Source organism: Opisthocomus hoazin, chromosome Z, assembly GCF_030867145.1.
Source record: "Opisthocomus hoazin isolate bOpiHoa1 chromosome Z, bOpiHoa1.hap1, whole genome shotgun sequence".
Classification (NCBI taxonomy): domain Eukaryota; kingdom Metazoa; phylum Chordata; class Aves; order Opisthocomiformes; family Opisthocomidae; genus Opisthocomus; species Opisthocomus hoazin.
In genome coordinates, this window is record NC_134454.1 from 29,510,372 (window position 1) to 29,524,781 (window position 14,410).

The following is a 14,410-nucleotide window of genomic DNA, read 5'->3' on the forward strand; positions in this document are numbered from 1 at the left end:
CTCTGCAGCCGGAGTGGAGCTCTGCAGATGCTGGCGAAGAGCACCCCAAATTTGGGGTTCTGAATATGCCCCGAGTCTTCTGCAGGCACGTGCGTCCTTCTCTTCGTGTGCCAGCTGCGGCACAACTTAAATTTGAAAGCATGGAGCAGCCTACCCTTGCCTCTTGTATTTTTGTCTTCGCACTATATAACGACAAAACCGCTGTTTCTTCTGATTTTAAAACCTTTCTTTTCCCCAAAATAATGCATACGCTCAGAACTAGAGTGCTTGACAAGTATCGCAGGAATAGGCACTGGTGGAGTTGAGGGTTGTTGAAGGATGAGAAGGACTCAACAATGGTTACACTGAGTCAAGTAATAAAATGTGAGCTGGTTTTTTACGGTGCCTTATCAAGTATGCATATATCATTGTCATGCTAAAATTGCACGCTGTTCTGTGAATAAAGGAGGATTTTAAAAAGTAATTGGAAGGCTGTAAAAGTTCATTGCTGTGGCTGATAAAAAATTGTGGCAATGTTACCTCAGCCTGAGAAGTTAAACATTTTGTCCAAGCTTCACACAGTATATATGTAAGCCCAGGTTCTTGTCATGTTTTCACACAATCACTACTGTTTTTAAGACTGTTTTTCACTCTGGAAATTACAAGTTGTTTCGCTCAGCCAAGGTATAGCTAGGCATTCACTGACCTGAAATAGTAGCTCTAAATGTGAATCTTACTATGAATACACTAGTATACAATATGCCACAGACACACATCTATACAGGAATAACACCAAGCTGGGGCCACTAAGAGAAAAAAACCAAGTTTTTGTATGTGATTTTGGTTAGCAAAATATCGATGCAAATAGCAATCACAAGGAATCAGAAAACAAACTCTTTTCTGGAAAACACACCCTGGAAAGTCACTTTCATGATGCGAAGGCACAGTAGTGCGCTATGTTGTTGGGGTAGGTACTCACAAGGAAAATTAAACGTAGTAGCTGTTTATTTCACATGAACTCGGGTGCATGAAGGACATCAGGCATCAAGTGTACAGGTTAGCAGGTTTAAGCTTTGCTGAAGTAATTTGCAGAGGAACCAACGTAAGCATCCCAGAAATCTACAGCCTTTTTGTTTCATCACCTCTTGCTATGTTGAAGCTACTAGGGTAGATTAAGCAGTTATAATGAAGTACTACTTAATTATCCACTGTACCTGGCACTAACTCAGTTCTGTCAGGTTTTGTACTAAACATGGGTATCCCTCCTGTGGGACCCTCTATCTGCGGAAGCCTGTTTACTTTTGTGAGATGGGCTGAAGTCCCCAGAGAGCGAAAAGCCTGGAGTTGTTTTAGGGATTCAAAAACTTAGAAGTGGAAGCGAAGAAGAAGAAAAGATGGGCTACATGAGCTTTAAAGTTCTGTGCCTTGGCTGTCAGTTAGAGGAGATCCCCATAAATGCTGCATTTCCCTCGTTCTGTTAACAAAACACTGCGTGGATGTAAACCCCGTATCTGGCAGCTCAGCTGCCGTCTTTTACAAGTGGGTCTTATTTTGTTCGAACTTCCCCCGTTTAAGACTGTAGGAGGAAGAGTGTCAGTGCTCCACCACTTACTGATGTGAATCTTTCCGGCAGATAGCGAGGGCTGTATAATTTCCCATCAAAAGTCTGTATCGCCACTGCCAGCTTCTGCAATGTAATATAGGCTATTTACCTGGTAGCAGGGGACACCACTAGAATGCTGGTTTTCTTCAGGAGTTTGTAGCTTGTGTTATGGCCAGGTAGCACAGTGCTTGGGACCAGCCAACTCTCTACAATTAACCAACCTGGCTGAGAAATTGTTGGGTTTTCCCTGTCACCGAGAGGAGAAATAGAAGGATGCACTGGAGTCAGGGTGGAGAGGAAAAGTGCTTCTGACTGTCATAGTTTGGATAGTTTAGGGTGGGGAGAAGGCTTCATTTTTTTTTAATTCTTATTTTCTCGTGTTACCAGCTTGTATGTTACATATTTCTTGGACTGCTGTGCTTGAACCTGAGCTTAAACTAGCTTGTAACAGTGTTACAGACTGGAAGACGTTAAGGTGGCACATGGGTGTCTAGCTGCTCCCCTCCACTTTAGATCATTTTCTTCAATGAACAGAGCTAAACTGGATCTATCTATACTCACCTTCCGGCAAGCCTCTCTGTGTCAGCTGAGAGGAGGAAGCCAGTTTTCTGTGTGTAGTGAAATATGGGTTATTGCAACCAGTGAGTACTTTATCTCCAGTTGTTTAGGTCAGCTTGGACACTCTGCTGAAGCAAAGGTGACTGTGACAGTTAGGTTTGCACTCACAGACTTCATTAGGGAGCTTGGGAAAATGTGCTTGCTTCTGTTTTGGACTGGTGTTATGTGACCTGGCTTATTCATATAACAATGTTTTTTATACCTGCTTTACCTTATAAATGTTCCCTCCCCACAGAATGTGCCTCTTCAGCGAAGATATGTATACCCATAATTCATGTTTAAAGCCGATCCGTATCTATATGAAATCTATGCCTGTATCAATGGTTATTATGGGCAAGGGTGGATAGTACCGTTTTTTATGACGGGGGCTGGACTGTTTCCAGCTGCTGATAATTCTTCTAGTTTGTGAAGGGAATATTTCATACCATGTTCCTGATTTTGGATGATTTTTTTTGTCCATGAGGTGCAATGAAGAATTACATAGTGAAGCAGAAGTTTCAGCTGTCAGTCTTAAATCATCTAGGTTTTGTCTCTTGTTCCCTATATCATGTATGTATTTAAAAATACACTATCAATATTGGCGTTTTCCATGTGGGTGACCCAGCAGTCGCAGGAGGAGGGGACTGGCCCGGCGGGATAGCTGGTTGCATAGGTGGAGGGTGTGGGTGAACCAGCATCCCTCCAGGAGAGGAGGTGCCTGGACTCCACTCCCCGCTTCCAGGGCTTGCTGGCAGCGTGGAGGAAGCACCATGCTAGTGTTTGTGTGGGCACTGCTTAAAAAAGTTAATAAAATAAGCAAAAGTTTAAGGTTTTAAAAGCATGTTTAAAAACTGTAGGAGCTAGTTAAACCTAGAAGATTCAAGTTCTCATTATCACCACTATGGATTTTCACACCACAGGGAGTAAAATAATTGGTTTGCCGAGGAGAAGCAGCCTGGGACAGCCACTTGGGTTTTACCTGCCTTGCAGTGTGACTTTGGGACCCAGCAAGTCTACTCGTGGCTGAAGCCGGGGCTTTTCCCGGCGAGGGTGTTTGTGCCCAGCTCAGGTCCTCAGCAAGCCCTGGAGCGCGTGCCACAGATCTCGTTTTCTCGCCTGAGGCACTGTATGTAATACCCAAACAAAGGGTACATTTATCCAAAGTCAGATATTCAGATGTGAGAAAAATGAAATATTTTACAGGCTAGCTTTCTGTGAGCTTTAACTTCATCATATTTTTCTTCAAATGGTCAATGTTTTTCTCAGACATGAGTATTAGCAATTAAACACTCTAGCTGTTCTTGAAAACTCAAGTTACAGAGATGTCTCAAAAGTCTTATATAGCGGACTGCTTTTTGTTTTAATTGCTGTGAACTGTACATTGCAAGCAACGCTTCAGTCGAAATAAAAACACTTGAATACCTAGAGGATTTTCGTGAAGGTGAACCTCAATCTTGGTAAGGCTGGTCTGTCTGCGTCACCTTTGTAGAGCATGGGAGAAGATGCACCCCTCCTCTTTGTGGTGGCTGTAGAGGGAACCTGAGGAGATGAGCCTCACTGGGCTAGTTAGTCTTGCATGGTAGGGTTTATTCAGTATTGTATGTAAATAGGGGTATTCCAGCATATAGCTTTAATTTTCAGGTGCTTGTTATTTTCCTGAAAGTGTTAGCCTTGTGCTGGCCTTTCTCCTTAAAGAATTAACTTCAGGACATTTAGGAAACAGCGTCACTCTTAAGAAAAACAGAGAAATCTGAAAGAATAAGAATATTGTGTGTGGGTTTTTTAATTGCTGTCTCCCAGTGTCTTCAGATGACCATGTACTTATTATGGAATTAAGCATCTATTTTTCAGCACCCGTATACACAAGAAACACAACTGAATTTAAAGTAATGCAAGTCAGGCTAAAGGCTGTAAAGAAATTTCATTGTGTTATGTACCACTAATACTCGATCAACAATGGCACTAATGTTATAAAAATCTAAATAGCTGCCTCAGTAAGTTCTGTCTGTGAAAATGTGCTGTCAATATTACAATACTGTGAAGTCACATATTTTCATGTTTTAGAACAGAGTAATAACATGCACAGCACAGCCTTGAAAAAGACAGGAATATATCTGTAGTTAGTATTTTAGTAATGGCTGTTACAGATTAATTTCATGACATGATGGTCTAGAGAAGAAAACCCAAATATATGATTTCTTGAGCAGAGGAGTCCAGTTTTATCATGCAGTTCAGCTCCCTCTGAAATAGCATTTAGTTCTCTGTGTGTATGCTTTCTTTTCTACCCTGCTACGTATGGAGACAAAAGTCCTTTTTGGATAGAGGGGGAATTACTGAGTTTTGTTTTGTTGTGTTTTTTTCTGAAGGTGTGCATGTATTGTGAAGATTGTTGAGTCACTCCTAAGTGACCTAAGGATAAACCCAAACTGGTCTACTTCACATTTCAGAATTAAAATTGAGTCTTACAGCTCACAGCGTATTTGTTCATTTGTGGGTCATATCTTGGAAAAGATCGAGATATGCAGAGAAACTTTAATGTTATTGTTATTAATCACTATCTTCTTAAAATGGGAGAGCACTTGACTGTTGTGGAGTGCAGTGACATTGAAACTGGGATACAATACTATGGCAACCTTAAAATATTTGGGAAACAAAATGAGTCTAACAATTAGATTAAATAAATCATTAAAAGACACCATGCCAACCAGCTTAATTACTAGTGAAAGTTAGGATAGAAGATAGTCTTGTCATATTAGCCTAACTAGCACAATTGTACCAACTAATGGTACAAGGATGGGCTACAAGGATGGTGAGGGGACTGGAACATCTGCCCTACGAGGAGAGGCTGAGGGAGCTGGGCTCGTTCAGCCTGAAGAAGAGAAGGCTGCGAGGGGACCTTATAAATGCTTATAAATATCTGAAGGGTGGGTGTCAGGAGGATGGGGCCAAGCTCTTTTCAGTGGTGCCCAGTGACAGGGCAAGGGGCAATGGGCACAAACTGAGGCACAGGAAGTTCCGTCTGAACATGAGGAAGAACTTCTTCCCTCTGAGGGTGACAGAGCACTGGAACAGGCTGCCCAGGGAGGCTGTGGAGTCTCCTTCTCTGGAGATATTCAAGACCTGCCTGGACAAGGTCCTGTGCAGCCTGCTGTAGGTGACCCTGCTTCGGCAGGGGGGTTGGACTAGATGACCCACAGAGGTCCCTTCCAACCCCTACCATTCTGTGATTCTGTAACTGTGAATTTTCTGAGCAGGAAGAAAAGACTGCGCTTCATGCAGTATGTTGTGGTTTAAGCACAGTGATCATGTGGCTATTACTCAGGCTGATAGGTGGCATAAGCACAGTGTTTCTGGAAATCAGCTTTAGGTACTTTTCTTTGACCAGATTGGAGAGGATACCCTATGATCAGTCACCATTTAAAGTTACTTGGAATAATGATTTCAGGAGCTAGCCATATTTGACTATATTAAAATTCTGCAGAAATATTTGTCTGTTTTGCAGTCGTATTATCATGACCCCAGCAGCTGTTTGGAAAATACTGAGAAAAGGCAGTAGTGTATTATTGTATAGTAGTTTTGTGTTTTAGCAATTTTGACTGTAAAAGCAATGCTTCGATACGATAAGATATATGAAAAAATTCAATGGGATACGTGTAACTTGTTACAATCATGTAAGTTAAATAATTTCCTCTGATCAGTTTCTTGCTAACTCCTTTTTAAGAGAAACATCTTCACACACCGTCATTCAGATTCCTTGTGATGAGGAAGGCAGTGGGTTAAACCTGTGGTCTGCGATGTCGGTTATTCAACAAAGATGTGATCTGGAGGTGCAGCCTAGAAAAAAATAGCATGTTGAGTATTTTGTGGTTAAGCTAGCAAACCGAAGCAGTCTTTGTCTCCAGGGAATCTGGAGGAGGAGTGTAAGTGTCACTTCTGGAAAGAAGTCATTTCGTTGAAATATCACTGCAACTCGGCTCCAAGCTGCAACAACAGTGTTTTGTGTCCTCAAGTGCCTTTAACTTGTCAGCAGCATGGTTATTACTGATGAATCTGATAATACTGTTGCTTTTTATCAAAATTGTGACAACTCGGTTGGCTAGCCTTTGGTGCTTCGATTTTGTACATAGGTATAGATTGCTGAATCACACAGGGTTTGGAATTAAGCTGAAATTAGTGCTGTTACTTTCCTAGAAAATGGTATGAAAACATTATTTGAAATACTATTTTTGCATCTTCATAAAGAAGTGGGAAAAGCCGAGTATTCAGCTTTAAGTATAGTTCTCTTCAGTTTTGAAAAAGAATGGACAGAAATTTTATACTTTATTTCCGTATATAAAACACAAATTATTTTTGCACTTTTGATTTGAAGTGAACATTCTGTTGATACCTATGCATAGCACTGATTTTAGTAACTTTGAGTGAATAATAAAGGTTCATTTTGAGATAACTTTTCTTTATAACCATACTTTAAAGAAATCTTTGTCTGGAAATTGTGCTCTAAATAATCCAAGAAGCAGCAGCTAAGAGACAGGACTGAAATGCTATCTGTTGACAGGAGTTTGAAATCTTTTTATTCGTTGATAACAAAGCTTTCCTTAAAAATAATTTCCTCTTACCCTTAACAGTATACTTCCAACCTAGTACCTGGTTTTCAGTTCTGTAATAGAATTTCACTATCTCAGCTAAGTAGAGTGAAAACCTGAGACTGAGAACTGGGAAACAAACTGTAATCCTACTTCAGATACAGGGAAGCTTTGCTTGAGGTTGTTTTGGGGGTAGGATTATTTCATGGGGAGAGAAGAATGGATGGAGTCCTCATCAACGGGTCTTCTCTTCGTGAACAGGTCTGCTGATGTAAACTGAAAAAACCATTTCCCCCCCCCCAAAAAAGATTAAATGTGATTTTTTTTTTCTTCTAATAACAGATAGTACAACTTCACTAATCACAGAAGAATTATAATATGTCATTATATGTTCGTTGTCACTAATAATAATGTAGAAGATGGGGTGAACGGAAACACAACACCAAAGTCCAGATCAAACTGTAAGGAGCGGGTGATTTGAGGAAAACCTGAGAAGTTACGAGGAGCAGCGTTATGACCTTTTACAATTACACTTCTCAGAGTACTGCTGTCACGTGAATGCCTTCCTATAACAGAACAGAAATTAAACATTTTAGACTAATATATATCAATGGAACAACAAGAAGATGTAATTAGGTCGTGTGATGCGGATCTTTCAAATGGCTTGCTTCTGTCAATGTGATGAATCTGCCTTTTTGGGCAAGATCTTAAATTCAATTGAAGTAAACCGTGGCTGCTCATTTAGAGGTTAGGCTCTTTTGTGTACAGCTGAGTGTTCAAAGGCTCTGTAAGAGGAGTAACAGCTTATTTAAACATAATTTTTTTTTTTTTTTTTTTTTTGTTAAGAGTCGTGAATAGTTTTATGTTCTATCTTGGAGAAAATGAGAAGGTTTGTAGTGGTTAGTCAATGTAGTTCCTCTTAATATTTCTTTCCTTCGTCTGTGGTAGGTAAAAAATAATGAAGCACTATTATAGTAACTAACTCGTGGCTTAGAAATACTCAAAAAGTTACAAGTTGAAGTGTTTACAAATTGAAATTTGCTAATCTTGTTACAATATTGGCTACAGTATGTCTGGCACTTTGAACTATCAATGACCAGAAATTAAGAATGTGATAAATGTGATTGGAAATAGTAATCATCCATCATTTGTCTTGCCAGGAAAAAAAACCCAAACAAACTAAATTTTATTCCCTAATTCCCATCATTTCCTGAATTCACGAACTTGAAAAATCAGTACTAAATATTTATTCTTTGTCCTCAGGAAAAAAAGAGAAACAACAATTTTTTAAGTGCTCTCCTAAAGAAGACAACATAGTTGTATCAAAAATACTCAGTAAAATGTGATGAAGCACATGGACACTGATGCCAGTAGTTTCAGTGTCATCTAGACACACCGCCTCTGCCGGGAGTCCAGCAGCGACTTCTACTTGCGTGGTCTTCACAGCACACCAGTAACATGCTCATGCTTTGCCACAGAAGACAAGGACACTGCCTCTGAATAAGCCAGTAGCAGGAGGGTTTGGCTTGATGCTTAATTGCAGCTGAAGAAGCAGGTGCACACACCACTAGAAATTCTGCAGGGACAAGGACTGTCCAGCTAACTCTGCAGATTTAGGTCTGGTGTAGAGGAGTTTTATGGAGGAAGCTTGGATGATGAGGGAATTGAGTGGACAAGAGTGGCCATGGATCTGTCTTATATATGAGGTCAACTTCCCTCACCCGTTGTCAAGAAGATTTCATCATTCATCATTAAGTAGGCTTCTAAGAAATTAGAAATCTCCTTTTCATGGAAAAATTTAGTAACATGAGTAACTTCTTACCTTGGATAAAAACAAGGATGTCTTACTCCAGGTGAAACACCTGAAATTAAATGCTGAGGTTGTCAGTGAGCTGGGTGAGGATTTTCATGGTTAAAGTCAAGTCTGTTCCTTTGTAAGATTCTTAATTGCAAATAAATTTCTTCTATGAGCTTCTGTCATAAACCACTTCTTGCGATAGCCTCAAATAATTATCTATGTCTTGCAGACTTCTCTCTGTATTTTTATATTTTATTTTTATGTTTCAGTTACTGTACTAATGGAATAACTAACCTATTTTATTTTTATTTACTTTGTGATTTCTTTATTGTAAAAAACAGCCTAAACTGTGGCTAGTTTCAATTTTTTTTAATATAATAATGTATTTTTACTTTGTCAAGCGTAGCTTGGTTTGAGCAAAGAGTGGCCACACCAAGTTTCATTCAAGTACACCATATTAATTAATAATTGTAGAGAGATACCATAAATTCAGTATTTTACCTACAAAAGCAAATACAGTTTCCCATTTTTAAGGAGGTAGGATACTGTACGAAAAGATTAGACCATTTAATTTTCCTATTTCATCTTTTTATGGAAAGCAGGGAAAGCAAATTGCAAATATTTAAAATGTCAAACTAATGGAAGTATAAATGATGAACAACTTGTAATGCATGCAAAAAAAGCCATGGTTTGCTGTGGGACTGTGAAAAAAGAACTGAATAATTCATCAGGTGGAATAAATAAGAATATTTCAGTGCAGCAGTTGCAGGTTTGTTTATTGATCTACCTGATATAAGTTCTTAAAACGTTCATTGGATAGTACAAGCTTAAGAACGTAACATACCTAGAACACTGAAAATGCTTTATTTCTGGTTTTGGGACCTCATTGCCCATTAGGGAAGAAAATCGCAAACAAACAAACAAACATGAAAACAGAAGAAAAAACCCTGGTACATTACATAATGAAAGACAGAAATAGAAGCTTCCGTAACACCGAAGACTGGACTATTGCAGAATTCCTATAACTACAATATTCTTACAATTATTAAGCAGTACTTCAGATGTTGGTAAAACTGACCTGCTGTTATGGCCACTCAAACTTCACATTTTTCTGTCCTTCTTCCCACTTGGAAATACAGAGGAGAGGTTTTGTGCACGTGTCTGTAAACTGCACAGTGTAATGAAGTCTCAAATAACTAGGCCAATTAAAATCAACACATTGAATACCTCCCTGAAATATCGTGGTCCACAATAAAAAAATGGCCAACATTAGTAAATGAATTTAATTTTGAGTAACTAGCCTGAAGCAAAGAGCTGGTTCCCTTCTACTTGAGGCCTTTTGCTCCAGAAATCACAAGAACCAAAACTGAGTAAATCGGTCTGGATCACTTGTTGTGTGATCATCTGCACAAGACCTTACTTTTCTTCCCCCTTTGTCGTCACAAATGATTCCTCCAACATCCATGGTAGCACTGCTCAGACCTTTTGGCCACCCTCTGGGGAGCTCATCAGAATAGGGTTTTAGTCCTCAAGTGGAAGGCTTTCTGAGGAGGCTGTAGATGCTCTCCAGTATCACTTGTTGGCTTCATCTGGATCCTTTCTACGTGCCTCCTTTATCAACAAAGTTGACAAAACCCACTCCTCATAAAAAGTGGTTACTTTGGAGCCATATCCCCTTTACTAGAATCAGTGGCACCTCTGAATGTAATGCGTTTCGTTACATGTGTGAGGTAGACTTATGGTTGTTCATAGCTCAGTAGACAAAAGAATTGCTCTGTGCCCATTTTGCCAGTCCTGGAGAGTCATGTGCTGATCTCTGAGGTTCACCGAGGAACAAAGCTGAGTTTGTCTGGTATCAGTGCTAAGTCAGATAAAAAAAAAATTAAAAAAATGTATTTTTAAAAAAAAATCCACTGTTGAGACAATTACGAAAATGTTATATTCAGGTATATTCCTTACAAAGCCTTGTCGAGAGGTTTAATGGCTAACATAAATCTTAACAGATATAACTTAAATCCTTTTCTCCCCCTGTTTTGGAATAATCATTATTTCCTTCTCTCTCTTTTTTTAAACTATTAAGTATATTTTACCATTCTTCTCTGTTAAAGTGATTTTCAAAAGTGTGGGGAACGGCATGAACCCAGTGGGGACAGATCGCTATATCCCTGTAGGAGCACTGCATCCTGAGAAGTTGTTGCTTCCTTCTCTTACAAGCATCCTTCCGTAGCCTGTGGGCTCTGGCGGAGGCCATGGTTGAGGAGGACATCTAAGACCCCTTGAGTTCATTAAGGTATTCTGATGTGCATTAGTTCCTGGTATAGTCTAGTTGAAATAAGACGAGCAGGGGTGAGGGAACCTGGTGTGGGGGACTTCTGAAAACTGGTGGTGTGTCAGAGGAGGTGCTGCTTAACTCTTTTTCTGAGATCTCACAGCTTAACGATATTTTGCCTATCTGACTTCATAGTGTTGAGATGTGTTTGCCTGGTGATTTATTATAGTCTGTTCAAATGCTTTATTCTGTAGCATTGGCTCCATTGGACATACTGCCGTGATTATTTCAGGGCCAGCAGAGACAGACACAGCTAAGGTAGCATAGGGACAATCAGGAATTAGTATGCAAGGAGGGATTATATTGTAATAAGGTTCATCATTATTAGTGCCCCTTTAATGGGCTACTGCTTCTTAGTCAGAAACTGCAGTGCGGGCTGTTTTGGACATTTTAAGATGCTCAGGCTTTTAATGTCATTGATTTTCTCCATCAATGATGCTAGTGTTGTCGTTCTTCATCTAGAAAACCTGTACACATCGAAATAATAGCCAGCATACTTCACTCAAACTGTATCTGCACCTATTCATGATTTTACTTGACATGGTTACCCAATGTTCCATTTAAACAGGTCATTTTTTTGCTTAAAAAATTGCTGAAAACTTCCTTCCTTTGGAAATGTAGATAATCTGAAAGTAATTGGAGGATGTTCACAGAAGCCATGAGGAAGAAAGGAAGGGGTAACAAGATTGCTTTGTTCTTCAGGAGTTATTTCTGTGCATTCACACCACTTGCTTATTTTCCCCTCTGTATGGAAGGCGAAGAGATTGGCACAGACCTGAGAGAAGTACTTGAGACCTTCCAGGGAGTTGCATGATTTTACTTATGTCTCATGAACTTCAGGCAATGCCCAAAGAACGGCAGTGGCTAGCAGACGAATGTCTTTATTCGCTACAGCTTTGTAGGCTGGTTAGGTTGGTTTGTGGTAGCCTCCCATGAGAAAGTGATATCATTCAAAAGTGTTTGCTACATCCAGCTCACCTGGCTGGCTTTTCCTGTCAGCTGCAATTGTGTAGTATTTTAACACTGATGCTGCAGAACAGATCCTTGCGTAAAGAAGACCCTTGATTGCAGGGGTTTCTAGTGAATCAAGGTCCTGCACTCAGTTCTGACGCCAGCGCGTTCTGCTGTCTTTGTGTTTTAATGATGTGTTCTAGACTTCTGTTTGAAGAGAACATACAGCTGAGATGCTAAATATGCTATTGCTACTTGTGGAGAAATTTTTTTCTAAAGCATGGCTTAAGCCGTTGAAAAATCTGTGGTGATTAACTGAACATTTCCTTTCTGCTTAGTTTAAAAAGGTCAGCCTTTCTTTGTGCCAGTTTTCAAATCTTTCCAGCATTATTCTCTAATTTACTAGACAGTGTGCCAAATACCTGGAAATACGATTTCCAGATCTGCTTCTTTTGGCTATCAAGTGTGAGCGTACAATAGAGTGATAAGTTAATAAACAGAAGCCATTCAGTAGGGCAGATATTGGCAAGTCATTAATAGGCTGCAAGTGGCTCTCAATGTGTTGCGTGTGCATGAGTACTTTCACGGAAGATTGTAAGCTTTTATAGGTGATTCAGCCTTATGCCCTACAGAAACATATTGCAGGAAGGAAGACTGCTAGAAATTAAAAGTAATTGAGGTTCCAATACATGACAACAATAACAGTTTGGCTTCCCTTTTTGTGACGATCTCCTGCTTGCAGAATGCCAGAAGCAATATTCTTTACTTGCTTATTCCAACTGAAGGATTTGGAAAGGTAATTAATTTCATCCTCTGATTCACTTCTTAGAAATCACTCTTTTCCCTTCTAAAAAGGTAACTTGAATTCTTCTAATTTGTCATGGTGGGTGTTTTGGGGTTGGTAAAATCATAAGCATTACCAGCAGAATCGTGAGCATTCCTTCTTGTACTGTTTGTAACAGAATCCTGTTTTGAAGCTTGATGTAGTTCTGAAAGAATTTACAGTCCGCTTATCTTTAAAGTGCTTGCAAATTGCTGATAAAATGCATAAATTACTTTGTTTATGCTATATGTATATCCGTGTGCATGTGTGAGGATGTTTATACACATAATACAACAAAAAGTGTGCGACTTACCTTCACATTTGTATATATGTAGACACATTCAGATGCAACGTTTTTTAAAATCTAGTCAAGATTTGTCGAACTGACACATATTTGTATATCCGTGCAATCTCTAGCATCCTTCCCCTCAACACACATATGTTATTTAACAAATCATTATACTTGTATAAGCGAAGACTATAAAAACAATGCGATTTTAATTTACCTTCAGATGAAACAATGACATTATGACATATCCAGAGAATTACTTTCTGCATTTTGGTCAGGTTTGGGGTTTTTTTTTGGTTTGGGTTTTTTGGGGGGTTTAATGCCTACCATGCAATGACAAAGGTTTATTTTCCCTTTGTTCTTTTCAGAGTGCTGCAGCAGCTCCCAGTCCAGTGCTAGGAAACATTCCCCCAGGAGATGGCATGCCAGTAGGTCCTGTACCACCGGGGTTTTTTCAGGTATTCAGAAAAATTATGATTACAGGAATTTTAGGATAGAAAATCCTCCATAATACTGTTTACAACTCTGTAGAAAAGGTCCTGTTCTAAACTTATGTCTCACTGTATGGTGCAGTACTTCAGAGTTTATTTTTTAACAAAAGTGAATAGGTGAAAAAGAAGGGATCTTTCTGACTGACAAGTATTTCATTTATGAAATAGTAGAGCACAACTCATTTCAAAATTTCAAGGATAAGAAATGGTGCCAGTTTTTGAGTGGAGACTGAAAGTGATTGAATGTAATTTTAAAATAATTTCTTATCATAGTATACATACATTGCATTGAAACTTTAAGAATGTTGTTGGTCATGTTTAGCTCTGTGATAAAGCCACAGGCCACATTTTTAAGATGTTCCGGTTTCTGTGGGAATTAGACCTAGGGGATAAAGAATATCCTACCAAGCATCTCTTTGCACGTTGAAGATCTCAACTTTAATGCCTAAAAAAACAAGCCAAGAATTTAGACCATGTGCTGCTTCTATTAATTTTTGTCATAAATGAAACTAAATACCCAGTGAGCACTTTGAACATTAACAATACAGAATACTGCAGTGGAAAAAATGGCGGCTTTTAGTGCAAGGCCAACCTAACAGTTGTAATTTGAGATTGGACCGCTCCTATGAGTGAGCTTGCGTCTCCCCTGCGCCAAAGCTTGACTGGTTTTCTCCACATGGGCAAACAGTGGCTGTGCAGCAGGAGCAAAAGTAGCAGCATCTTCAGCATTGAAATAGTTCTTTAGGAAGAACAGCTATTTCCACTTCACATACTTGATTTCATGATGTGAATGAAACAACCCAGATTTCCAGGATTGTGATGTGGGGAGAATATCATGATGGGATGTTCTGTAAAAACAAAGCACTGAAATCCAGGTAGAGACCAGTATCTTTTTCCTTCTTCACTGAGGTATATAGACAAAAGAAGCATATTTCATCTGGAAAAAAAAGAAGAAATATTTTATTTT

General features: G+C 39.3%; 1 protein-coding gene across 6 annotated transcripts in view; it reads left to right on the top strand.

Annotated features, from left to right (window-relative positions):
• Window positions 1-14,410, top strand: part of SSBP2 (single stranded DNA binding protein 2) — a 202,138-nt gene that overhangs the window by 123,593 nt on the left and 64,135 nt on the right. For 4 of the 6 annotated variants that reach the window (XM_075411740.1, XM_075411744.1, XM_075411741.1 and 1 more), the window contains exon 5: window positions 13,321-13,410. The exons of the other annotated variants lie outside the window; for them this stretch is intronic. In XM_075411740.1, coding sequence (XP_075267855.1) covers window positions 13,321-13,410 — 90 coding nt within the window. The remainder of the gene's footprint in view (window positions 1-13,320; window positions 13,411-14,410) is intronic. 6 annotated transcript variants of the gene reach the window in all.